This window comes from Salvia splendens, chromosome 2 (assembly GCF_004379255.2).
Source record: "Salvia splendens isolate huo1 chromosome 2, SspV2, whole genome shotgun sequence".
Taxonomy (NCBI): Eukaryota; Viridiplantae; Streptophyta; class Magnoliopsida; order Lamiales; family Lamiaceae; genus Salvia; species Salvia splendens.
The window spans coordinates 43219494-43247060 of record NC_056033.1 but is presented as its reverse complement, the minus strand read 5'-3'; the positions used below and the strand labels follow the sequence as shown (position 1 = coordinate 43247060).

The window sequence follows — 27567 nt, the reverse complement described above, 5'->3', positions numbered from 1 at the left end:
GCATCAGCCGCGGCTATAGCAATAGACAGCCGCGGCTATAGCCCCCCTCCTTCTCTCTCAGCAATCCACCGCCGCGTCCTCGCCCCGCACGCGGCGATCCCTCGTCCGCCGCCCTCCCCCCTCACCCGCCGCGTCCACCCCGCGGCGCCCACCCCTCCACTATAACAGCCGCGCCGACCGCCCCCAACCGCCCCCGTTCACGCCGTCCGCCGCGGCGTGTCCATAGTGGACACAAGCAACAAGTAAAACAAATATTTATGATATATGAATATTCAAAGGTCAACAAATGCGTCTTCAATTCAATCCATCAACCTATATAAATACCAATATCCTCTTCAATTCAGAAATCAACACTAATCCAACTTCCAAACCAAACACAACAAACAATGAGCGGCAAAGATCAAGAATCCCAACCCATCCAATACCCTCACATCTCGACAGCTCCGGAGCCGTCTTTCTCAGCTCCGGGGCCATCTTCCTCTGCTCCCGCAAATCAAGAATTCCAACCCGTCCAATACCCGGAGCCGTCCTATCCTGACGCAGAGAAATGGGGGACCCACGTGATGGGCACGCCGGCAGTGCCGACGTGTCATCCAAACAACCAAAAGGCAGCTATGTGGGGTGTAGCCGATCAAAAGGACTACCAAAACCATCATCAACCCTATCTCCAATATACTCCTATTGACAAAAACAACTCTACTCCATTCAATTCAGTTCTCCACAAATTCAACATGTGGAGCACCAAGGCTGAGGTCACAGCTAACAACATTTGGAAAAATTGTAACAAACTTTTCTTTTTCTAATTTTGGATTTTGTCTATAATAAGATGAGACTCATTTTATCCTAACAAAACTTTAATTAATTTTTTTTATTATTATTTTACCTCTATCTTACTTTATCAATTATGTATTCAAACATGGGTTTTCTCCCTACATTTTCATGTGTGGATGACATTTATATATTTGGCACGCATGTAGTGAAGACGGGATCGTCTGTGTCGGGAGCAGCGTGGGGGAAGATGAACTTGGGCGCCAAAGCAATCACAGGGGGTGGATTTGAGAGTCTTTACAAACAATCTTTCGCTACTTATCCAAACGAGACGCTCAAAAAGACCTTTGCTTGTTACCTGTCCACTTCCACCGGTCCGGTCGCCGGAACTCTCTATCTCTCCGACATCCACGTTGCATTTTGCAGCGACCGCCCCTTGTCCTTCACCGCACCCTCCGGCCAAGAGACTTGGAGTTATTACAAGGTACAAAATTTTCAAAATGTAATCGAATTCTGGTTTGTCTTGCGAATTTTGAAGTTCAATCGAATTTTTCTTTTTTGAATTTTGGACTTGTTGGTGAAACTGTGTATGATATGGCTGTGTTGATATCATACGTCAGTAAGCTGAACAACGTCGGACGACTTTTTTCAGTCGTGGATAGAGCTGCAAATAAATACAAATTTCATAATTGATGATTCCGCGAATTATTGACGATGATAAATGCTCGTAAAAATAAATCACGACACAGAGAATTTAACGTGGTTCGATTTACTGAGGTAAATCTACGTCCACGGGGAGAAATGGGGGCAGGTTTGTATTGCTTGATCTGCCAAATACAGCTTACAACACAGACTTGCTATATGATTGTTTCTCTAGAGAGATTCTAACCTCTTCTATCAGATCTAAGTTCTATTTATATAATGAACTCAGATCATGGCTTGCGTCACCACCCTAAGTCGTGGATGTCGTGTAGGTTATGGCCTAAGATCGTGGGTGAAGCGTAGGTCATGGCCTACGATCGTGGCCTGAACTGACATCACGTGGTAGTGGGTGTGTTGGACATCCGGTATGGGTCCACTAACTCCTTGTTCGGTCGAATACCGAGACCGAACTGCTTTGGTTGCCGATCTGAGAGTAGAGCTTGATGCCGACCTGAGAGCAGAGCTTGATTGGTTGGCTTTTACCGAGCTGTAGGCTGAGGCCGAACTCTTTGGTAATGCCGAACTGAACTCTTGGGCTTTGGGCTGGCCGAGCTGTCACTGCTATTGGGCTTGTTTAGTACGTACCCCATCACTACCCCCCCCGAAAAGCGAAGTGATTCATTTCGGCGAAGCGAGTCACTTCGGCATTCTGGAAAAGGGTACGGGGGAGGCTGAAGTCAGGGGACGTGCCCTGCGCGTGACTGCATTAAATGCGGCATTAAATGCGACAGTAAAATCCGGCCGTTGAATCCTGAAAAGGTGGGATATGAAACGGTGCGATGATTTGAAATCTTTTCCAAATCTGATAAATACCGTCTTTCTTCATCATTTGAACACCTTCGCTATTGGCTTCTTCTGCACTCTCTATCTTCTGCGTGAAAAATTTCCTTCCGCTTTCAAAAATTTCTTCAGACTACCTTCACCTTCAAAAAGTAAGAAAAATGTCTTCTTCTTCTTCTTCGGAGTCGGGTAGCGTTAGGAAAGGGGGTAAGGGGTCTTCTAGCCGGAAAGAATCCGGGGAGAAGACCGTAGAGTATTTTCACAGTATCTTGAGTAAGGATACTGTGATATCCCTTTACGAAAAATACTCTTTTCCTGGGGGGAAGGCGGTGGTACCTGACGGTGATCACAGGGCTGACTCCCCGCCGGAGGGTTACGTCACCGTGTATGAGGCCTGCTTAGAATGCGGGCTTCGTTTCCCCCTCCCTTCTGCCTTTATAGATTTACTAGATTTTTTTCAGCTTCCTTTAGGCCAGGTGACTCCGAACTCTTGGAGGCACTTGTCGGCCTTCGCTGCCGAACTCCGTAGGTTAGGAAGGGATTTGTCTTTGAAGGCGATCCTTAAATTCTTTCAATTTAAGAGGAAGGGGTCTTGGTTTTACTTGATCCCTTTACAGCCCTTTAGGGCCTTTTGTAAAACGAAGTGGCCGAAGTGGCAAAATCGCTTCTTCTACTATGATAGGACCGCGGCTCCTAGTTTTCCCTGGAGAGGGCCGGAGTCCGTTATCCGTCACCCTCGGCCTGAACCGTTGGACGAGCTCGATGGCGAGCTCAACAAGATTCCCATAGTTAGGAAACAATACACGGAGTCTGAGCTCGTCAAGGGCGACGTCGTGTTCGACATCTCGTCTTCGGACGAAGAGGCCGAGGGTGAGGATTTCTCTTTATCTTTATGCTCTACTGCTTTAACGAAGAAAATCTGACTTTGCTTTCTTGCTTTTTGGCAGTGTTCATGTTGAATAAGGCTATCAGAAAGTCCTCCGAGCTTGTGGAGCCGGAGAGAGAGAAGGCTACCAGCTCGGCGCCTGATGCCGAGAAGAATCCGAAGAGGCAAAAGACCTCTTCGGGTCCAAAGAAGCCGGAGTCGACTTCGGCAAGCAAGAAGGGGAAGACCCAGAAGCCCCCAAGGGCGCCAGAGAAAGACGTGGTCTTGGCGCCTCCTTCGGAGCATATCTGTGAGCCATTTTTATGGCCCACGGACTTCGCCGAGGTGAATTGTCTTCTTGATTCCTTGGCTTGGCTTGTCTTGTATTTTTGGTGCCCTCTGTTAACTTTTTTCCTTATCCATTTTCAGAGGAATGATATGCTCTCCAAGCTCGTCGCCGTCGAACTCTCCAAAGCGTCCAACGACTATGCCGAGATGCAGAGGAAATTGGCGGCTGCTTGTCACCGGGCCGAGCAGGCAGAGGCAAACTTTGAGAAAGCCAGGGCTGCTAGGATTTCGGCCCAGGATGAAGCTCAGTTTGCCAAAAACCAGCTCGTCATCCAGCGAGAGCAGACGAAACGGAGGGATGCTGCCGCCGTGGTTGCCCAAGGAGAGGGTCTCCGTGCCTACACGGAGAGACTCTTTTTGAGCAGCCAGTTCTCGGCCTTTGTCGGTAGTCTGGTAAGGCTAATTGCCGATAAGGGCGAGCAGGGGCCCGACGTCGTGCTGCCTCTGTACAGCCGAGAGATAGCTGCTCGGCTTCAGAATCTGCCGCTCCTTGAGGAGCTCGCTTCATCCTCGGTCCTGCTTTCTGCAGACCGAGTCCGGAGTTGTCGAGCTGATCGGGACGAGAACCTGGAGGCTATCTTTGCCTCCGTGGGACCCGTTTCACCCGCTTCGACTTACAACGGAGAGGGTGAGGCCGAGCCGCTGGAGCGGGAGGCCGAAGTCGATCAGGCCGGGCATCCGGAGAAGGAGGCCGATCAGGAGGCGGAGGCGAGGCCGGCAGGAGGCGAGGCCGAGGCTGAGGTAGCCCAGGAGAAGGAAGCTGTACCAGACCGAGGAGCCGGAGACGAAGCAGGCGGAGTATGATTTCGTCTCCCTTCTCTTAGTCTAGTTTCTTCCTTGTAAAATGGCCTTGAAGCCCTAGTGTAAAAAATTTTCCTTGTGAATGAAAAATTCTCTACATTTGTCTTCGTATAGCTTTTCGTACTCGCCTTTACTCCTGTTGTATTTTACTATCTGCTCGGTACAGCTGCCGAACTAATATAGCTGCTTTGTACTCAAGGAGATGGAGATACTTCACTGGAAACGGCTGTACTCTTCGGCTTTAGACGAAGCTGAGAGAAGAGCTATAGCCGATCAGACGAAGAATGACGAGCTTCTGGCTCGTTTAGTGAAGCTGGAGGCCGATAATAAGGACTTAGAGTCCGATAAGAAGGATCTGGAGGCCGAGCTGAATACGACCATTGCTGAGAGGACTGCGTACGAGGATTACATCCGTGTGCGCGGGGGATTGACCATCTCAGATGTTCAGAGTCGAGTTGACGAACTGTGGGAGGAATATCTTGTACTCCGGAGGAACAATGCGCTGGAGAGCTCGGCTTGCCAACAAGTTGTGAAATCATTACGGCGCTGGGCTTCTCGGTACGACATTGTTCTTTCTCGGCGCCCCTCCATAGAAAGATTCCTTCGGCATATCGTGCCAACAGATGCTCGCACTCCAGATCAAACCTCTGGTTCCCTTGTTCAAAATCCTACTCCCAGCCAACAACGAACTCCGGAACAGCCGGAAACGTCAAGACGAGAACGGGCTCAGGAGCAACCGGAATCGTCAAGACGGGGACGGACTGAAATTCGCCGAGGAGTTGTGACTATGAGCGAGCAAGATCAGCAGATGCTTATTGCAGAGACTCTTCATCGCCGAGGTGTTAGGACTTCTCGGGCTCGGGGAAGAGGCGTTGGGTCGAGGATAGCATCTCGTCGACCTGCTTATTCTTCATCTGCTCGGAACAACCGAACTCGGCTTCCAGAGGATTTTGCAGATAGGTGGCTTAACTTCAGCAACCCTGGACGGTAGAATAGTCCTTTGTAATAGCGTAACGCCATTTTGTAGGGTAGCGGAGTTGTATGCCGAACAAGATTTGATAAATGAAATTTTGTTTTCGCTTCTAACACTGTATTTACAGCTTAGCGAAAAAATTTCATCGTACTTGTCCTCGGTCTTATGAAGTAGACTTCTTTGACCGGACTTGGTCCTTGGTCTGATGAAATAAACATCTTTGACCGGACTCGTCTTTGGTCTGATGAAATAAACATCTTCGACCGGACTCGTCTTTGGTCTGATGAAATAAACTTCTTTGACCGGACTGATGAAATAAACATCTTTGACCGGAATCGTCTTTGGTCTGATGAAATAAACACCTTTGACCGAACTCGTCTTTGGTCTGATGAAATAAACATCTTCGACCGGACTCGTCTTTGGTCTGATGAAATAAACTTCTTTGACCGGACTTGGTTTGTGTTCTAATTTTGCGATTTTTGTCGCCGGGATCGAACTTTCCCTTGTCCTAATTCGGCGAGTTTTATCGCGTGGATCGGACTTTCCCAGTTAACCGAAGTGGTCTTATGCAGTAAACCTCTTTGACTAGACATGGTCGTCCTCGGTCTTATGAGGTAAACTGCTTTGACCGAACTTGGTCGTCCTAATTCGGCGAGTTTTATCGCGTGGATTGGACTTTCCCTTGTCCTAATTCAGGCAAGTTTTATCGCGAGAATCGGACTTTTGTTGCAGTTCGTTTCAGACGAAGTGCTTGATTCTTAAGCAGAATTGTGGTCTTGTATCCTCTTTAGAAGCTTTGACACACAATCGTGGGCTTGTTGCAGCTCGTTTCAGACGAACTGCTTGTTTAAGCTGAATTGTGGTCTTGTATCCTCTTTAGAAGCTTTGACGCGCAATCGTGGGCTTGTTGCAGCTCGTTTCAGACGAACTGCTTGTTTAAGCTGAATTGTGGTCTTATATCCTCCTTGGAAGCTTGGACTCACAATCGTTGGCTTATTGCAGTTCGTTTCAGACGGACTGCTTGTTAAGCTGAATTGTGGTCTTATATCCTCCTTAGAAGCTTGGACTCACAATAGTCTTTAATAATCGATCTAAAAAGGGGATCAGTCTTTAAAGAACGATATACCTTGGTACCATTTGTAAGAGACGACAAGCACATAGGGACAAAACACATAGAGAAAAAATGAAAAAGACGAAAGAAAAAACTTTAAACTTTTTATAAAACGACAAGTAAAAGGTGCAAGTAAAAAACAAACAAATAAAAACACATACCCCTATGACCGAACTAGACACGAGACGGACTGACCGGACTTGTCTCTTACAAGTGGAACTTCTTGAGGTTGGAGACGTGCCATGCTCGGGGTACTTGTTCTCCTGACATGTGAGTCAATTTATAAGACCCTTTGCCGAGGACTTCTGACACCCGATATGGACCCTCCCATGTGGGTTCGAGTTTGCCCAGCTTTTCTGCTCGGCTTACTTCGTTGTTTCTCAAGACGAGATCTCCCACTTGAAATTGAAGCTTTTTCACCCTTTGGTTATAATACCGGGCTACTTGCTCCTTATACTTGGCTGCTTTTATGCACGCCAATTCTCTTCTTTCTTCGGCGAGATCTAGTTCTGCTCTCAGTCCGTCGTCATTCATTTCTGAGGAGAAATTTAGAGTTCGGGGACTGGGTACGCCGATCTCCACCGGAATTACGGCTTCAGTGCCGTACACCAGACTATACGGAGTTTCACCGTTGGAGGTTTTGGGTGTAGTTCGGTAGGACCATAGGACTTGAGGGAGATTTTCTACCCATTGTCCTTTGGCTTGTTCTAACCGAGCTTTCAACCCTTTCACCAGAATCCGGTTCGTTACTTCCGTTTGTCCGTTTGCTTGGGGATGGGAGACCGAAGTGAACCGCTGTTGTATGTTCAGCTCTTGGCACCAATTCTTGAACGTCTTGTCGGTGAACTGAGTCCCATTATCCGAGATGAGGATGTGGGGTATGCCAAATCGGCACACTATGTTCTTCCAGACGAAGTCCAATGCCTTTGAGCTCGTTATCGTAGCTAATGGTTCAGCCTCCACCCACTTCGTGAAGTAGTCCACGGCAACGATAAGGAATTTCATTTGCCGAGGAGCTTGAGGAAGTGGTCCCACTATGTCTATGCCCCATTGCATGAAAGGCCAAGGGCTTTGCATAGTGTATAGATCGGTCTGCGGCATCCTTGGGACATTTGCATGAATTTGGCACTTCGTACACTTCTTGACGAGCTGCACTGCCTCTTGTACCATGGTTGGCCAATAATATCCCCATCTCAGAACTTTTTTAGCTAAAGCTCTGGCTCCGATGTGGCTACCGCACGATCCTTCATGAACTTCTCTGAGGATGTAGTCCGTCTCTTCTGGTCCTACGCACCGCAATAACGGCTGGAGGTAAGACTTTCTAAAGAGGACTCCTTCATGAAGTTCGTACCGAAGAGCTCGGCACGTGATCTTCCGAGCTTCTCTCTTATCCTCGGGCAATTGTCCTTGATCCAGATACTGCAAGATCGGCGTCATCCAGTTCGGCGAGCTGGATACAGAATGTACCTCGGCTTCATCAATGCTTCGATGCATTAATTCTTCCGCCTTTGAGCTCGGATCTGAGGCCAACTTACTTAAGGTATCTGCTCGGCTATTTTCCGCTCTGGGAATGCGGATTATCCGAAAATAGGAGAAACTTCGGCTGATGCTTTGCGCTTTGTCCAAATACTTCTTCATTCTCTCGTCACGGGCTTCACTTGTACCCAACATGTGATTTACTATGACTTGTGAATCACAATGGACTTTGAGAGATTTGACGAGTAGACTTTGCGCTAACTGGAGTCCGGCCAGGAGGGCTTCGTACTCGGCTTCATTATTAGTAGTGGGGAATAGGAAACGAAGTAAGTAGGTTACCTCGTGTCCGTCGGGAGCGACAAGTAAAATACCAGCTCCACTTCCCATCTTGTTTGAAGCTCCATCTACGAATCCGCTCCAGCAGTCCGGCGGCTCTACTTCGGATTCCAAGGGTTGTGCTAGTTCGGCATTGGCAGAATTCTTCTGTTCGGCAATAATAGGAATTGCTTGATCGAACTTCGCTTCTGCAAGAAAATCTGCCAAGGCTTGTCCCTTGATGGCTTTCCGAGGTAGATATTCAATTGTGTGCTCTCCCAACTCTATAGCCCACTTGGCGATTCTGCCCGATGCTTCTGGCTTGGTCAAAACTTGCCGAAGAGGTAGATCGGTTAAGACGCATACCTTGTGAGCATAGAAGTATGGCCGCAGTCTCCTTGCTGCATTTACTAACGCCAGAGCAATTTTTTCCAGAGGTTGATACCTTGTTTCTGGACCTCTTAATGCTCGGCTTGTAAAGTAGATGGGAAACTGCTTTAGGCCTTCTTCTCGTACAAGCACCGCGCTGATGGTTTGATCCGATGCCGCTAAGTATAAGAATAGTACTTCGGCTTCGGCTGGAGCAGAGAGAATAGGAAGCTCGGCTAGATAACTTTTGAGCTCGTCAAAGGCCTTTTTCTGCTCGGCTCCCCACTCGAACTTTGGTGCCTTTTTCAACACCTTGAAGAACGGCAGTTGTTTTTCGGCTGCTTGGGAAAGGAATCGACTCAGTGCGGCTAGACATCCGGTTAGCCTTTGCACGTCATGTATGGACTTCGGCATCGCCATGTTCTGAACGACTTGAACCTTTGAGGGGTTTGCCTTGAGTCCGTCTTTTGAAACCCAACAACCCAGAAACTTTCCCGAATCTACCAAAAAGGTACACTTTTGGGGATTAAGTTTGAGGTTGGCTTTCTTGAGCACGTTGAGAGTGGACTTGAGGTTGTGCTCGTACTCCGAGGTGCTTTTGCTCTTGACGACTATATCGTCAACATATACTTCGACTTCCTTTCCAATCAGGTGCCGAAAAAGCTTGTCTACCATCCTTTGATAAGTGGCTCCGGCATTCTTTAAACCGAATGGCATCTTTTTATAAGCGAAAATGCCGAAATCAGTAATGAAGGCCGTTTTTGAAGCGTCAATCTCATCCATTAAAACCTGATGGTATCCTTTGTATAGATCAAGAAAACAAAAAATTTCAAAGCCTATCAGAGCTTCTACTTTTTTATCTATGTTCGGAAGGGGATAGCAATCTTTGGGACAGTGCTTATTTAGATCGGTGAAATCTATGCACATCCGCCATCCTCCTTCCTTTTTCTTGATCATGACAGGATTGGCCACCCACGAAGGATACTTCACTTCGAATAACACATCCGCCTTCAATAATTGACGGACTTCGTCATGGATGACTTGACTTCGTTCTGCCGCAAAGAGTCTTTGCTTCTGTTTTATCGGCCGGACCGAAGGATCAATATTTAAACGATGAGTGATTACCTCGGGGGGCACTCCGGTCATGTCCAACGGAGACCATGCAAAGACGTCTTTGTACTCCTTGAGGAGCTGGATGGTTTTTTCCCGAAGTAGAGGCGTTCCCGCGAAGCCGATCTTAACCGTTCTGGATGGATCGTCTTCGTACAGCTGAACTGTCATCGAGTTCGGCTCCGGTATGACTTCGGTCATCGCCTCTGACTCCGGCTGCTGTGATTGCTATGCTTGGTGGTGCCGATCTGACTGCTCGGCACTTCTAAGCGCAATTTGCAGGCATTCCTTTGCTCTTTTTTGGTCACCTCGGATGACCGCTATCCCTCCTTTAGTAGGGATCTTGATGGTGAGGTGATAGGTGGAGCAAACGGCCCGAACTGTGTTGAGCCAGTCTCTTCCCAGGATGACGTTGTACGGGGACCGAGCTTTTACCACGAAAAACTCAATCATCGTACTGGAGCTAGTAGGCGCTTTCCCCACCGTGATCGGAAGGCTGATAATACCTTCAGGGCGGGTGTCCTCCTGGGCGAAGCTCTTCAGGGGAAGCGGAGCCGGGCTGAGCCGAGCTGGGTCCACTTCTAGTTTGTCGAAGCACTCTTTAAAAAGAATGCTGACTGACGCTCCTGTATCCACAAACACCCTGTGGATCAGTTTGTTTGCCACTCCGGCTTGGATGACAATGGCGTCTTGGTGAGGAGAGATGGCCGGGACGGGATCAGCATCCGAGAACGTAATCACTTCGTCCTGCTTCAGCCTTTTATGCGTTGGCTCCTCTCGATTGGAGCCCCTGCGCTCTGACTTCTGGGACGACTTGGTCTTCCCGGCAGGGAGAGCGTCAATAGTCAGGATTACTCCATCATATTGCGGCTCGTCATCGTCTTCGGGATCCGGCTGCCTTTTCGGATCCTGAGGAGCGCAGTTCGCACCTCTCTGCTTCTTATTCTTCTTTGACTGCTTGCTTTGGTATTTTTTCAATGTCCCTGCCCTCACAAGAACATCGATACCTGCAGCCAAGTTTCTGCACTCCTCGGTATCGTGACCGTGGTCTTGATGGTAGGAGCAGTAGTTATCCTGGGGTCGGCGCGCGGCAGATTTCGTCATCCGCTTTGGCTTTTCGAACAGGTCGGAGTGTAGTTCGAAAATTTCCGCTCTCGGCTTGTTCAGCGGTACGAACTGAGCGGGCGGCTTCTCGGGATTGAGACGGGGTCCCAATCTGTCTTGCACCGGAGTCCTTTGAATCCTTTCAAAAGGAGTTCGGCGAGGATGTCCCTGATCGCCAAAAGGAGTTCGGCGAGGATGTCCCTGATCGCTATGATCGGGCTTCCTCCTGTCTCCTCGGGACGATGAGCTGTCTAACGACCGTTTGCGACGGTCTGCCTCATCGGCTCGGGAGTACTGGTCCGCAATGTCCCACATTTCCTGAGCTGTCTGCGGACCGCACTCAACGAGCTTCCTGTAGAGAGCTCCGGGCAGGATTCCATTTTGGAATGCCGAGATGACAAGCAGATCGTTGAGATCGTCCACTTGCAGGCATTCCTTGTGGAATCTTGTCATAAAGTCGCTGATTTTTTCGTCGCGACCTTGACGAATAGAAAGCAGCTGAGCCGAAGTGATTCGGGCTTCCGCTTTCTGAAAGAACCTCCTGTGGAAGGCATCCATTAGATCTCGGTAAGATCTGATGCTGCTCTGGGGGAGGCTATCGAACCACCTTCTCGCGTTCCCGATGAGCAGCTCGGGAAATAGCTTGCACATGTGGACCTCGTTGAGACCCTGGTTCGCCATGTTATATTGATAGCGCCCCAGGAAATCGTGAGGGTCCACGAGCCCGTCGTAAGTCATCGACGGAGTTCGGTAGTTCTGTGGTAGGGGAGTTCGGGTGATGTCGTCCGAGAACGGAGTCTTCAGTGCTCCGTACACGGCGAATCCGATATCTCGTCGGTATGGAGGAGATTGAGTTCTCCTGTGATTCCGGTACCGAGGAAGATCAGGAATATGTCGGGGTTGAGGATTCTTCTTCCTGGAAGACACGGCACTACTGCGGTAGTGACTTTCATGTCTGGATGAGGAAGGAGAATCCTCCGTTTTCGTCTTCGGCTCTTGGCTCTTTTGCAGGAAGGCTAAGAACTCATCCTGCTTCTCAGCCAAGAACAGCTTGACAGCCTCATTCAGATCAGGCTGCTGGGAAGACTCAGTGGGACGATTTTTGGAGCGGCCTGTTCCTTCGCCATGAGAACTGGTGGTGGATTTATCCCTAGGCTGTTTTCCAGACCTATGGGATGGATTGGCTTCCTCCGGGTTCTCACGGGCAGGAATGCGGGTATTCTGCGATCTGGTATGCATTTTTTGGGTGGAAAAAATGGATCAAAAATTCGCTTTATCACAAATTTTGTTCTTCGTTTCCCACAGACGGCGCCAGTGATGATTCCGCGAATTATTGACGATGATAAATGCTCGTAAAAATAAATCACGACACAGAGAATTTAACGTGGTTCGATTTACTGAGGTAAATCTACGTCCACGGGGAGAAATGGGGGCAGGTTTGTATTGCTTGATCTGCCAAATACAGCTTACAACACAGACTTGCTATATGATTGTTTCTCTAGAGAGATTCTAACCTCTTCTATCAGATCTAAGTTCTATTTATATAATGAACTCAGATCATGGCTTGCGTCACCACCCTAAGTCGTGGATGTCGTGTAGGTTATGGCCTAAGATCGTGGGTGAAGCGTAGGTCATGGCCTACGATCGTGGCCTGAACTGACATCACGTGGTAGTGGGTGTGTTGGACATCCGGTATGGGTCCACTAACTCCTTGTTCGGTCGAATACCGAGACCGAACTGCTTTGGTTGCCGATCTGAGAGTAGAGCTTGATGCCGACCTGAGAGCAGAGCTTGATTGGTTGGCTTTTACCGAGCTGTAGGCTGAGGCCGAACTCTTTGGTAATGCCGAACTGAACTCTTGGGCTTTGGGCTGGCCGAGCTGTCACTGCTATTGGGCTTGTTTAGTACGTACCCCATCAATAATTTTTCAATTAATTTTTAAAATAGCAAGGCGAACCAAATTTGGATAAAATTTCATGATTTTTTTCAGCAATTTAGCATTTTTACTTTGTCAAAAAATGCATCACAATTTTTCCACGTTGGTACTTCTCCCTTGATGAATCCTGAGTTCAACTCTGAGATGCATGGGAATTTTCATAATTCTAAAGAACAATTAAGCAATGAGTAAGTGATAAAAAATGGTGCAGATTTTGATACCAGTAGCAAAGATAGGGAGCGTGAATCCAGTGGTGATGAGGGAGCATCAAACGGAGAGATACATACAGTTGGTGTCAACGGACGGCCACGATTTCTGGTTTATGGGATTTGTCAACTACGAAAAAGCCACCAATCATCTCTTTGATGGCATTTCTAAATTCGCGGCAGCCGGAGTTCCTGTGTCTCAACCTCCTCCGGCCGGTGGGCCAAAGTATGCTTAGAGCAACGGCCTATATGGTCTGTACTGAACATTGAGTTCCAGACAACATTTGTTATTTCATTTTTTACAGTCTGAGATTATCATTCCTTTGATTTCTATTGCTATTTTACTTTCGTTTCTATTGGCTACTCTATTTTCTTATAATATAATTTCATATACTATTGACAATATAAATGATTTGGGATTTACATAAGAAGAATATATAATAATATGCCTAACCTTGGAGAATCTTGAACTTTACAGACTGTTCATCTACTTATGTAATAGAAAATGCAACACAAATAAGCAATAGATAATGGAGTATTAAATGAATGAAAGACGCATACATTCCCCTTAATTAATGTAGCTATTTTTACTAAACAACAAAGTAACAAACTATAAACCATTTGAATGAACTCATGATCACAAATTCACACTACAACACAACTGTAAATTCACTGCAAATCTTCATGATCTAAGGACTGAAAATAATTCGTACTTTATACATATACAGAGATGAGTATATGTGGCAAGTGTTTTTTTTTCGTGAAAACTAAAATCATTGCAATGAACATATAAAGTCACCCCTGCATTAAATTAACTGCACTAAAATTTTTATTTTTTTGCACAATTCAAACATGAAACTCGTATAAATTAGGACATGACGTAGATGCATTCCACCTTTTAACTTTAGAGAGCTCTCAACAAAAGCAAAACATCAATATGAAGACTTTTTATGGAGAGTTAAATATCAAGAGAGGCCGATGTACTATCATGCTATCTCACGTCTAGTGTCTAATGCTACAAGTGTGAAAATTGTACTAACAAAAACAGAACCCAAAAACCAGCAGCACCAGTTACAGAATAGAGGGCAATGAGGTTGCAACGCACATAAGTTTGTTGATTAGCGCTTCTTCTTGCTACCCTTGGCACCACTGGATGGAGAGGCCACCAGGTACACGAACAAGACAACAATGATTACCACCGAAACAAGGGATCCGTATTTAGCCAGCAGCTTCTGCGAGTGTGAAAAATAGTTTTTCAATGATTGCAGCATTGGGAGGACATTCATTAATTATATAAATTATTCCTATCACCAATGTACACTTGTAAAAGTTTCCCATATAAGCAAAGTTTGTTTCAATGTACACTTGTAAAAAACTTTTATGTAATTCAAATAGAAGGAAACCTTTTTCTTAATTCCTAAGTTCGGCAGAAATAGCAATCTCACGTACCAGATCAAGGATGGACTATCTAACATAAAAGAATCAACGGAGAGAAATAAAATGTGTGTCGTACCTTTGCCTAAATTATTTCAGGTGACCCCATAAATCAATTCCATTCCAAGATCACCACAAGGAAAAAGTAGAGAGAGGAAGTATTAGTTAGTAAATATGAGGAGAAGTGAAATCATAAAGCAAAATTTTATTAGAACTTACCCAGTCAAGCTTCTTCACCGGAGGCCTATCAGCTAGGATTTCAAGTGGTAGGATTGGAGTTGAGAATGCCTCCTGAAAGGTCACAGTTTATAAATAACACAAACTTTCTAAATTTGTACATAGTATAATTTTTCAGAAAAATAACAGACCTGCAAGGTGGATTTTGTAGGAACACGATAAGTTACTACTGCTGGTGGACTATAAAAAACAGTTTTTGTTTTCGCCTCCAACTCAAAGGAATGTGATAGAACTACCCCACTGAAATTATAAACATAACAGCAAAATGAGATAACAAAAATAGGACTAACTGCGGTAACAGATTAATCAAAGGAATATCATTTTCACTCAATAATGACTTACGCATCAAGCCTTTCCCAGGAGACTGATGTGTTACCAGCGACAATGCCAAATACATCACTAGACCAGTTATCATCGTGAAGTGTCACGTCGTAAGCAGTCCTAAACATGCAGAAGAGTATTGCGTTAGCACATCATTGTAGGATACTGTACAACTGTCAGAGACCAATAGGAATTAAAGAAAGAGGTTTATTTCATTTAAGAACAGCAGAAGATGTGATCTACAATCAGAGGATTCATTAATACTCCTTTCCATATTAGGGAAACTCATTAATATAAATGCAAAAAACCAACAAAATATATGAATCTGCATAGATACTCTCTCCTCCCATCACAACAAATTATATACCTTGTTACCAAATATCCTACAAAGTCGATCACCAAACTACCTATATAATATACTAACAAGGCAGGCAAATAATTAAAGTCCAGCTCATGGATCAAGATAAATAGTGCAATAATCATTTTCAAGTTTCCAATGGATCGGGCAACATCAAGCACTCATTGTCTAAAGTCAATTAGCAACTAACTGTAGATAGAAGTCTCTTTATACTAGATTAAGAGAGTTTGCACATTGCACTAGCACACCTATCATATTCAATGGGAACTGCAGTTACAAATTAAGGATCCTCTATAAAACCCTAATTAAACCTCAAAGTTATCAATATAAACCACCAAAAACCATTGATCAGAAGCATTTATTAAGTAACCACAAAACCCCCAATAAATATCATAAAATTACGTTGCAGCAACGGAATTACTTGGCTGGATCACAGCAATCTAACAAAATTACCATCAATAGAGTCTTAATAAACACAGATCTGAAAGGAAAGGGGAAGTAAAACGAAGTATAACATACGCGGATCCTTGATTGTAGATATCGATGGAGACGGAGACGCGTTCAGAGCCGGGTTTGAGGCTAGTGAGAGAGGCCTTCTTGTGGGCGACGATGAATGGAGCTTGGGAGGTGGCGATCGTCGAGGAGGCCAGCAACAGAGCGGCGAGAATGAAGATCGGGAAGCCGAAATTCGAATTCGCCATCACTGCTTTGAAGGAGAGGAGTGGAGCAGGAGATGAGAAGAGAATTGGGATTCAATTCCAGAGCTAGGGTTTACCTTTATCGTAATTTCCGACCACTACTCAATAATTTCACTGCCACGTCTAAAGCCGCTTGGCAGATTTCGCGACAAATGTACAGTATTTTAATTGACAAATTGCCGCTACCGATTTCAATTCAACTCGTTGCTAGATGCAATAAACCATCTGAAATTTTTCAGTAACTGACAAGGGATCCAGCAAAATATCTGAAATTATTAACTGCAAAACAATTTATAATTTAAATTTTATTTTTATATTTTTCGATTTTCAATATGATTTTTTTTGTCAGAGTTCAATTTTTTAGTTGATTTCAAATTTAATTTTAATATATGTGTATTTTATACTACTTGTAACAGATCCTAATAAATATATAATCGATTATGAATATGAAAGAATAACAAGTAGGCGAGTATAAATTAATTTGAATGCTCAAATTAAGTATATTTATTTTTCTAAAAAATACTCCAAAATTATTCAAATATTATATTAATTTTCATAAAGAAATACATCAATTTTTTGTTTGAATTTGGATATGATATAATATTAATTATTATATGTTTTAATTTGCATCAATCTAAATAAATAAAAATATCAGTATCTTTAGTTTCCTATTTAGATTACTCGTAGCATAATGCTTATACAAAGAAAAAAAACAGTTTATCCCCCCCGATGGTTACATCAATTTCATCCCATATTCGAGTCACGTGTGGATTGAAGGAAGCTGGTCCAGTTTGAAGAATCTCAAGTGCAGCTGCCCATGGATGAAATGGCCACCTTCTTTCCAGCTGCTGCTCCAGTATTATTGTTGCTCGTCATATCTTTCCACCGATGTAAACAAGCATCCCATCTCTGTCCATTTATTCGCACGCCAACTGTTAAGCTTTTATTGCATTTCTTTCATACTTTTACAGTTGATGGGGAAATGAGGCAAGGCAGCCCTGGCCTTAAACCAAGGAAGATTAGCCAAATATACTCAACAACATCAAAACTTATTAAACACAACCCATGCATTTCCTCTCTCTCTGGGTGAAGAAGCTGTATTCATGGAAAAGTAGGCCTAGCATGATTAAGAAGAGCAAGTGAGGTTAGCCAAGGAGACTGCCTAAATCCAATTACTACATCAAAACTAACTTTTTGATGAGTAATTTGGCACAGCCAAGTCATCCTTGGCTATCAAACTCTAACTCTTATCTTCATGCAAGAACTCATTTCCTCATATACTACTCTCCCTCTCCCTCTCCCTCTCTCTCTCTAGGTGGAGAAGTTGCATTGATGGAAAAAGAGGCCTAGCATGAATGAGAAGAGCAAGTGGGACTAGCCAAGGAGACTGCCTACTTCCAAACATATCAAAAACTAACTAATTTAATTTTTGATGAGTAATTTGGCACAGGCAAGTCATCCTTGGCTATCAAACTTGAACTCTTATCATCATGCAAGAACTCATTTCCTCATTTAAACTTGTATTGATGAAAAAGTAGGCCTAGCATGAAATGAGAAGAGCAAGTGAGATTAGCCAAGGAGACTGCCTAAATCTCAAAACATCAATGATTAATTAAACTTGAACATTTGATGAATTTGACACAGGCAAGTCATCCTTGGCTATCAAACTTGAACTCTCGCCCTCGTGCAAGAACTCCCTCTTCTCACACTCCACTGATTTTCCTGCTTATGATCATTACACTGCATTCCTATTTATAGCTGAGGGGTGACACCCATGCATGATTGACTACTTTTTCTTTTTTGGTAACTCTCTCAAATTTATTCTATTTTTGTCCATTCATTTCTGCAACATTATCCCATTGCCCATATAAAGAATATATTCTGCATGGCCCCAGTGTCTTCTCTTTCTGCACCATGCATGTATATGATTATCTGAAAATAATTGCTCATCAATTTATTTATTTTAAAAAAAAATACTATAAAATATCATATACATATAGTACTAGTTTATAGAACTTATATATTATGCATATCGATCATATATAAACTAATCCTTCAAATTGTTATAAGTTCGAAGATGGTTGCATGTCTATTAGTCAAATTTTATAAAGAGTTATTATATCAAACTCAGTATTTATTTTGCTATTGTAAATATAGGTTTAAAAATAGTCACAAAGATTAACAAATACTAAAAATTAAACATTTGGCTTAAAATACTATTTTTCCTTTAGTTCACATGAATTACTCCTAACGTGAATTAGCATTACTGCTTGAGTCATAGGGTCATTTTATGACTAAAAACTTTGTAATTGTGAATCATTATAATAATAGTATTAGTTTAATTTGAACTTTTATAAATTGGTTTTGAAAAAGAAATGTCAAATTCAAAATATTGATACTTGAAGTAAGAGCATTCTTAGCCAACAATCCATGCAACTTGATGATACCTCAATAGGAATACATTATTCTAATATGTAATTTTTGAAGTTGCCAAAACAACAGTAGTTTATTTTATACTATTATATTATTTTATTTTATAACAAGTTGATATTGTCTATTGTAAATTACTACAATCGGCTAATAACTAGTGAGTGAGTATACTTTAATACTTAATTAATCGATACAAAAATACAAAATATATATTTTCCGGATTTTAGATTTGACCTTGAGCGGTCACATCATTTTTAGTTATGTGGACTGCATAGTAATTCCATTGACCACTTCAATTCGTATATTTCTTATTAAACTAACTCGTGGAATTGGGTTGACATTTTATTTGGAACGTATATATAGAATAACATCTATTGTAAAGTTGCATTCAAATTTGACTACAATTATTTGATCCTATAGAATCAATTTGATTGTGTGCCAAAAGTCGTAACTCGTGTCTCATTCTGATATATTGGAATTAATTCTTTCACCCCCACTTGAATTTTTCAACCAATGGCTCTTCCCACTTATGAAATTTTAGTTTATCCACAATATTTTTTCGTACTATTATATATATCTAACCTTATATAATTGTGAATATAATTATGGAGTAATATATGTATATGTGGATGAAGATAATATTGGTATTGAAGCTTAGGGCATGGTATTGAAGCTTAGGGCACTCAAACAATCTCCAAATATAAAACAGGTATAAATAAATAGATAAACAAATATACCATAAATTAACTGAGGGGAGTGATTAATTGCTAACTCATCATTTAATTGTTAACTACAACTAATTTAAGACCATAGGATTTTAGAAATCTTGTGGTCTAAAATTTATCATGTGTAATTTTCGTTTTTATTAATTAAATTGAAAAAGATAAAAAAAACTATCAAATTAGGGTTTTGGATGAAAATGTAAATATAGTGTTTCGAAAATATCAACACGATGCTTTGAGAACGTCAACACAATACTTTGAGAATGTTAACACATTGTTTATATTGACATTCTACATGTAGTATATTTACATATTTTGTATACTATGTTGACATTATTGCTGTACGAAAAAATAAAAAAAATTGAAATTTTTTTCAAATTTTGACATCGAAACATATGCAAGTGAGATCTCGTTAAAATCCTTATGAAATTATTTTTAATTTGATATATGTTGTGCGAAAACATAATTTAAATCGAGAAAGTTATATGCGTTTTAAAGTAATGAGATATTTTTCAAAAGTTAGTTATAACTAATTTATTGTAAATTGACCTTAATATCTTTATTGACGTTTTTTGTTAATCGTATTGATATTCCGGGACTAATCATCTAGGCCCTTGATTTGAATATCTAATGAGTATTATTTAATTATAGTTATCAATTAAGCTCTCCAATTAACTAAAGCATTAACAATTAAAAAAACAAGTAATTTGAATATACTAGTATAAAGTATTGAATACTCCTAATCTTTCTTCGTTACAAACCCAAAGTAAATGCCTCAAGTATAATTCGGGTCACAAAAGAATATATCCCAATTGTACATTTTCCGGTTTACTCGGACCAACTCACGAATTTTAGATTGAATTAACCTTCATAATTGCATGTAACGAGCAATTATTCTTGTGTTACGACACTTGCTTCGCATCAATTATATGGGCATTGACGGACCAAACAAGCTCTCTCTAATAGATTGATTTTTTTAGATGAATTATCCCAATGGTATAAAATCAAAGTTATAAAAAGAAACAAACTATAGAAAAAGGGATAATTTCATCCTTGTTTTCTACGGGCCAAGGCCCAGAATCTGAAGTTCAAGAACTGCCGTATAAATGGGCCCATAAGTCCACAAGTAATTCACGTCTAGAAAGTTCCGAATCTTATTGGTGTGTTAGAGATAGTCCAGCTACCTATTTTGAGTATTTTATGGCAAAAATTTACGTTTCCAAACAAAGATTCAGATCCCAGCTAGAAAATGATAAATTTTTTAGAAATAATCTCAGTAGTGACGATGAAATCATTTTAAAAACTATTAATGATCATTATCCTTCTTACATCATCTGGTAAATTATAATTTAATACTAATTCTGCAAATAAACCTGCACAAATAAACATTAATTAATACATCCAAATCAAATATTACTACATTTAGATGATTTATGTGAATATTTATTACACTCCAGATTGCATGTTGGTGGCTCAAATCTCATCTCATTAGATTCGCTATTTCAGACCATGTTTTAGTTCTGGTTTTACCATTTTCGATGAATAAATTAATATGTAATCCCTCCTGCTTTTCTCTAAATAATAATAATAATACCAAAAAGCATATTTCATGGTTAATTGTGAGAAATTAAATTAGTACCGTGTTTATAATATTTAAATCCATTTAGTACGTGCAACTTGAGTATAAAAATGATACAAAAAAGCATATTTAATACTACTACTCCTAATTAATATGGGAAGTGTAAACAGTGCCGTGTTTACAATATCAAAATCCAATTAGTATGTGGCTATGTGCCAACTTACACTAAAGTCTTTGATTAACAGAGTGGAAAATCAAGCAATTTTCGGACCTCGTAATATGTCAAGTATTGACAAATAGACATAAAATAATGTGAGAAATGAGGGGATTGATAAAAATTTGTGGAGTGAAGCTTAAAAAGTTAGTGTGATTTAGAAGTGAGGTTGCGTTGATTTCGTTCTAACAAAGATTATCATGAATTAATTGTATTAATAGTTGATGATTCCGCGAATTTTTGATGATGATAAATGCTCGTAAAAATAAATTACGACACAGAGAATTTTACGTGGTTCGATTTACTGAGGTAAATCTACGTCCACGGGGAGAAATGGGGGCAGGTTTGTATTGCTTGATCTGCGAATTACAGCTTACAACACAGACTTGCTATATGATTATTTCTCTAGAGAGATTCTAACCTTTTTCTACCAGATCTAAGTTCTATTTATATAATGAACTCAGATCATGGCTTGCGTCACCACCCTAAGTCGTGGATGTCGTGTAGGTTATGGCCTAAGATCGTGGGTGAAGCGTAGGTCATGGCCTACGATCGTGGCCTGAACTGACATCACGTGGTAGTGGGTGTGATGGACATCCTGTATGGGTCCACTAACTCTTTGTTCGGTCGAATACCGAGACCGAACTGCTTTGGTTGCCGATCTGAGAGTAGAGCTTGATGCCGACCTGAGAGCAGAGCTTGATTGGTTGGCTTTTACCGAGCTGTAGGCTGAGGCCGAACTCTTTGGTAATGCCGAACTCCTCCGAACTCTTTGGTAATGCCGAACTCATACTCCTCCTTGGGCTTTGGGCTGATGGGCCGTCACTGCTGTTGGGCTTGTTTAGTTCGTACCCCATCAATAGTCCATCAACTTATGTACTCCTATCATCTTCTTTTTATGTTCTTTTTATTTCCTATTTTATTAAAAATATTAGTATTATCTATATTAAGGAGGCGTACGATTTGCAAGATTATATTCCGAGATTAAATATGTAGTATGTTTAGTTCATGAGATAACTCAATCCTCGATAAATAATCATGTGATAATTAGTCATAGCTAACTCCTGTTACTAAAATAATCTCACAACTGAATGCTATATTATACTCCCTCCGTCCCCGATTAATTGTCACTCTTTTCCATTTCGGTCCCAATAATTGTCACACTTCATTTTTACCATAAATAGTAAGTAGGTCTCACATTCCACTAACTCACTTCACTCACATTTTAATATAAAACCAATAAAAAAAAGTGGGTCCCAAATTCCACTAACTTTTTCAACCAACTTTTCTTTACATTTCTTAAAACTCGTGTCCGGTCAAAGAGTGACAATTAATCGGGGACGGAGGGAATATCTTAGTACTATTTTATCTAGAAACTGAACACCTCCTATGGATACTCACAGCTATATGCTCAAGGGACTTATTATTAAGCACTGACTACTCCTTTGTTAAATGTTGGTTCAAGCTTTGAGGGTGTTGAGCATGAGAAAGTTGCATGTTTACATGATGCTTGAACTCGATATTTGTAATCTATTCACATTTATTTATGAGATATATTCATAATTATTTATAACAAAATTATCAACATTTAAAAAGTTTGTTTTCTATCAGATAATTAGTGAAATATTATAACTATAAATTTTAGATACGCATATTATAGGGAGTAATAAATTAGTATAATGACATGTGTCAAGCATGGGCCCATGAATAGTCCCATAACTAAAAATTTTCTTATTTTGTCTGTTTGTCCCAATGGGCATGGGTGTAGGCGTGTAGCAGCACCGGCAACATTAATACGCATTAAAATTTTATTTTATTTGTATTTCTCATTAATACGCATTAAAATTTTATTTTATTTGTATTTCTCATGAAACTCTTAGAGTGTCCACTATAGTAGGACGCGGCTATAGCCGCGTCTTGGAGGCGGTGGGCGGCGGTGGGCGGGCGGCTATAGTGGGGAAGGTGGGCGGACAACTTTTGGGGCTATTGGGGGGGGGGGGGGGGGCGGACGCGAGATAGCCGCGTTCGCGGCGAGGACGCGGCTATTGGAGGGATGTGAAAATGTGGAATTTTGTATTTGGAATTTTGGGGCTATTGGAGGTGTCCACTATAGTGGCGGAAATAGAATTTTGGGGCTATGGACAACAAAATTGGGGCTATGGACAAAAACTGGGGCGGGGCTAGTGGGCGTGTCCGCCTTATAGTGGATACTCTTATTACCTTCATCGCTTTTTATGTGACGAACTTATAATAGTACTTCCTCACTTCCATAGTAATAGAGTCATTTCCCTTTTTAATAAAAGTCAACACATTTCTCCACATCTACTTTACTCTCTCTTACTTTATTTTCTCTTCATTTCTCTACCTTTTTTCATTTTCCAATTTATTCTCCCTTTACTTAACTTACGTAATACAATTTTTCTTAATCTCCGTGCTGAAAAGAAACACCTCCATTACTATGGAACGGATGGAGTACAACGCAGTTGACTCCGAAGTGGCAGATTTGTATAATTGACCAAAGATCAAATCCTACTATTAGTATGATTGACCAATGATCAAATCTCACTACTGTCGTATAGTTGGAACACCTCTCAGGCAGACTTTGGGAGGTGGGCTTCTGGCAGACAGTTGGGCCATCCCTCTTAGCGGATCACTACGGTCTACGTACCTTGATTTAATCCCCTTTACTATACTGTCGACCAAAATATCTTATTTTATCACTTTAATACTTATTAATTAATACATATAATAATGAATCATTATTTGGATATATGTCTTGCCTACAATTTCATTAGGCAAATTTGTTCTAAAAAAAAGAATTAGACCATCAAAACATGACACTGGGGGCATGACTGACATGAGTAGCAAAATCACACCAGTGGTAGATCTAGCTTTATAGTAGTACTAGTAAAGAATCCATATTTAAGATTTAGATCATCAATTTTCAGATGAAATTGTGTGTGTGTGTGTGTGAGATTTTGTGTGCATGCATAGTGACAAAAAAAATGACATTGAGTGTAACGAACTCAATCATCACTTCTTTCTCCCTTTACAAAAGTCAAATTTCACAATAGTTTTTATCTTATTTGTTTTGTTTTAAAAAAACCATTTCGAGTAAAACATAATCTATTTAGATACATATCTTATCTACAATTCCATATAGACAAAATTGTTCTTTAAAAAAAAGAAAAAAGAAGAACTTGCCCAACAAAATATGACACTAGGTCAGGACTGACTACTAGCAAAATATCCCACTTGTGGTTTAATAATTTCTTGTCATAAACACACTCACAATTTCATAGGAAAATGAAATAAAGAATTTTTTTGCACTTATTGAAGATCATGAAAAACTATCAACTTTCACATAAAAAATCTGTGTGATTTTGTGTGCATGCATAGTATCACAAAAAAAGCGAGTCTTGAACTTTTGAGTTTAACTAACTCAATCTTTCTATTAAAAAGTCAAATTTCAAACTACTAATTTTTATTTAATTTTTATGAATGTATGTAGCAAATTTCTCCTCCTCCGCCCCCGCCATGTGACATATTTTTGGATCTCTGAGCTTTCTCACTCCTCAGATCCTCTGCTTCATATACACATGTAGCGGTAGTATATTATTAGCAACTATCTCAAGATTCTATCTTGGTTTATTATTTATGCATACTTCCAATTTCATGCTACTATAAAATTACTCATGCACAATTATACAATCATCAAGGAAACTTCTCCCTTCCATCTTCCCTTTGTAAGGAAATTAGTTGTCTTTTTCTTACATTATAGCCTGCACATGTATACACACAACGCTAAAACATTTGACTTTTTCATTATTAATGTGTAGGAAGCTACATTTTGAGCACAAATCAAGAAAATAACAATGGGGTGCACCAATTCAGTTTACAAAAAGAAGAAGAAGATCGTCCCCGAAATCTCCATTTTTGCCCCAATTTTACGAATCCCAATTCACTCTGATTTGCAGAGAATTCTCAGAGGATTCGTCCCCAACGATCTTGCTGATAGAATTGCAGCTATCAGAAATCAGATTGCTTTAGTTGGGGAGGACACTGGTCTTGTTCTTGATCCTATCTTTTTTTACTACTAGCAATTTTGTTTGTTTTCAAGCGTGTGAAAATAAAATTTGAGTGATTTGTGCAGGAGGGTCTGCTGTCAGTGAACTAATCAGGGCATTGGAGGAATACTTGCCTCTCCTTCTTGGTCTTACAAAGAAAGGTATGTTTTTTTATTTTTATTTTTATATCTGTTGGTTTTGTGGAAGTGTGATGATTTGATGTGTTTGAATAGAATATGGGCTCCAGGAGCTGGTGGAGTTCAGATGGAGAGAATTGGGAGAGGAGAGAGAGGTGAGGATTTCAAGAATGTAAAAAAATTGATAGGCATTTTATTTGGTAAAATCGTTGAATTCTATTGAGTTTTGATGATGATGAGCAGGATATTTGTGGGACGAATTCGTGGTTCGAATTGCTGTGTGTTGTGCACATGATGGCAATGCTGACATTGATGGAGGCAAATGAGAAGCTCATACCTAAAGAAAGTAGTCTGCCTGAGAGGCTTGTGTCTGCAGGTTTATATCTATTGAGTGTTTAATTTTTCAAATGTTGTGTAATGAATGAAGATTATATGGATGTGATTTGTGTGCTAGATTGTATGAGAGATGCTGTTGATTTGCTGCTCAAGGCAGCCGGATATTTGAATTTCTGCGTTCTTGATGTTCTTCCGCGGCTACCACATGAGCTAAAGTGAGTTCGCATCCTACAGATTATCGCTGCTATATATGCTTTTGTGTTGCTCAGATTGGGTTGCATGCGCAGAAGCAGGTTGCCTTCGGATATGCAGGACAACGTGCTAGAGGCGATTTCACATCAAGCTTTGGCGCAGGTGGATTTAGTTTCATTACAACTTGAAACATCATAAGTAATTATCATGAAGTTGAACTCACATTTTATTGAATGGTCTATGGTAGGGAACTGAGCTTCAGCTTGGACTTGCTGGCCTCAGTAAAAATGCAACTCTGTCTGTTAAGCGGAGACTAGCCTGCGAACAGCTGAGTTTCTACGCTCAGGTAAAGACGCATCTCAGTTTGAAACATTACACCCTTGCTGTCTTACAAGAGACCTAAATTGATTAATAATGTTAGAAACACACTTCCAGCTCCAAGAGACCTATAATTTAATAACCATGTGTGACTTGACTAAGCGCCATTTCGTGCACTTTGTTAGGCCCACTGCTGCTTATCCGAAAAAAACGAGAGCAACACAGTGTTGAAGAAGCAACTGTTCTTCCTCAAATGGAAGCATCTAGAAGCAAAGGTGCTCGAATCTTCCGTCCCTTTCCTTAACCAATCACATCCTTCCTTTTGAAGCTAACACATTTTGAGGCTTACACAGGCTGCAGCTTACTACTATCACAGCCTGATCCTAGACAAGGGCACCGAGCCATCCTGCCACCTCAGCGCTGTCTGCTGCGTTCTAGCCGCGGAGGAACTGCTAGTCGAGAGCAAGAAGGCCTGCTTGACCTTCTGCCTTGCGGAACCAATCACAAGGTGATTGATTGATTGATTCAAACCAAAATCTTCCTTCACTCTCAACAATACCAAAACCAACGACATTATCCTCTTTTAGGTGCCCTCCGCCTTGGGGCGCAATGAAGCACTTGCAGAAGAAAATACCAGAAACCGCGGCCAAGAAGACTCAGATGTATACCTACCTTCTAGACCAAGAGAAGTACTCGACTTTAACCCTCTCCGTCTTCATATTTTTCGTGGCTAATACACGTTACTAATGTATATTCGTTATCCTAATCACACGCAGAGGCCTCAAGAGTTTGCCAGAGCTTCCAGAATTTCAGCTGTCACTCAAGCCTGATGAATATGAATTGCCAGAGGCTGATCCTCTTTGGGACTGTCCCGAACAAACGCTAAAGAAACACCTCAACCACGACGACAAAGAAACCAAAACTTGAACATTGTTGGAGGGAAACTGAAATTAAAACTTGTGCAAGAAAATGCAGCTTGTAAGTAAGGTTTCTGTTTTCTAGCTATGCTGTTTCTTGAGGGTGACAATTCACACAGCAAAAGCTCGAAATTATGTCTTCTTTTCTTGCTTTAAATCTTTATGTAACTGTAATTCTTGATTATGAATATAATGATCAGCTTATGTAGGAAAAATGGCCTCCAAATTTTCCACTATTCATCATGAGATTTTTCGAGAGATTGCAACAGCTGACCAAATACAATCAATCTTAAGCATGTTAAAATCTTTGAGCTAATACATTAGCTGAATCCGAAAAAAATTAAACCAAATTTTAAATTTAGAAACGGTTCAGATCAGATATATATATGTTGGGTTTTTGGGTGTTTGTTCACCCCAAATGATATGCATGGATGCTGGACGTCATAATCTTGTCGTAGAATCTCTCAACCAGATCACAAATGGATACCCAACCCATTTGAGCCAGACTGAACCACCCCCGAACTTGAACTTCATTTCCATCCCAACTTAAAACACTACTACATTACTCCCTATTTTTTCTTACTATATCCTTTTTTTCATTCTCTCTTAGAGCATCCACAGCGGAGAGCACACCGCTGTCCGCCGCTGCGCTCTTGCCTTTGGCACAGCGCTGCTCTTAGCTAAGCGAGCAGGGCGACATGGCGCGTTTCTATTGGCCGTTGACTTTTTTTTTCCTTTTTTTA

At 41.4% G+C, this 27567-nt stretch overlaps 3 protein-coding genes across 5 annotated transcripts; 2 read left to right on the top strand and 1 right to left on the bottom strand.

Moving 5' to 3' along the window:
• The first annotated feature begins 369 nt into the window (after positions 1-369).
• LOC121780289 (GEM-like protein 5) lies at positions 370-13100 on the top strand. The gene is made up of 3 exons (XM_042177841.1): positions 370-780; positions 978-1252; positions 12870-13100. Exons 1-3 carry the CDS (start codon positions 387-389, stop codon positions 13098-13100), a joined length of 900 nt encoding a protein of 299 aa, XP_042033775.1. The 5' UTR covers positions 370-386.
• Positions 13101-13779: 679 nt separating this feature from the next.
• LOC121767678 (translocon-associated protein subunit beta-like) lies at positions 13780-16157 on the bottom strand. 2 transcript variants are annotated; one of them, XM_042164015.1, is made up of 7 exons: positions 15990-16157; positions 15734-15917; positions 14878-14976; positions 14667-14775; positions 14518-14589; positions 14378-14383; positions 13780-14096 (listed from the first exon to the last, which is right to left on the bottom strand). In XM_042164015.1, exons 2-7 carry the CDS (start codon positions 15913-15915, stop codon positions 13983-13985), a joined length of 582 nt encoding a protein of 193 aa, XP_042019949.1. In that variant the 5' UTR covers positions 15916-15917; positions 15990-16157; the 3' UTR covers positions 13780-13982. The 2 variants fall into 2 exon arrangements, with proteins under 2 accessions (XP_042019949.1, XP_042019944.1); XM_042164010.1 differs by having other exon boundaries at positions 15734-16156.
• Positions 16158-24380: 8223 nt separating this feature from the next.
• On the top strand, positions 24381-27028 carry LOC121770485. Of its 2 annotated transcripts, none has more exons than XM_042167208.1 (12): positions 24381-24464; positions 24697-24922; positions 25011-25085; positions 25158-25216; positions 25305-25437; positions 25516-25612; positions 25685-25751; positions 25837-25935; positions 26093-26182; positions 26261-26415; positions 26495-26596; positions 26684-27028. In XM_042167208.1, the coding sequence occupies exons 2-12, from the start codon at positions 24733-24735 to the stop codon at positions 26832-26834; spliced, it is 1218 nt and encodes a 405-aa protein (XP_042023142.1). In that variant the 5' UTR covers positions 24381-24464; positions 24697-24732; the 3' UTR covers positions 26835-27028. The 2 variants fall into 2 exon arrangements, with proteins under 2 accessions (XP_042023142.1, XP_042023146.1); XM_042167212.1 differs by lacking the exon at positions 24381-24464 and adding an exon at positions 24472-24603.
• The last annotated feature ends 539 nt before the right edge of the window (positions 27029-27567 follow it).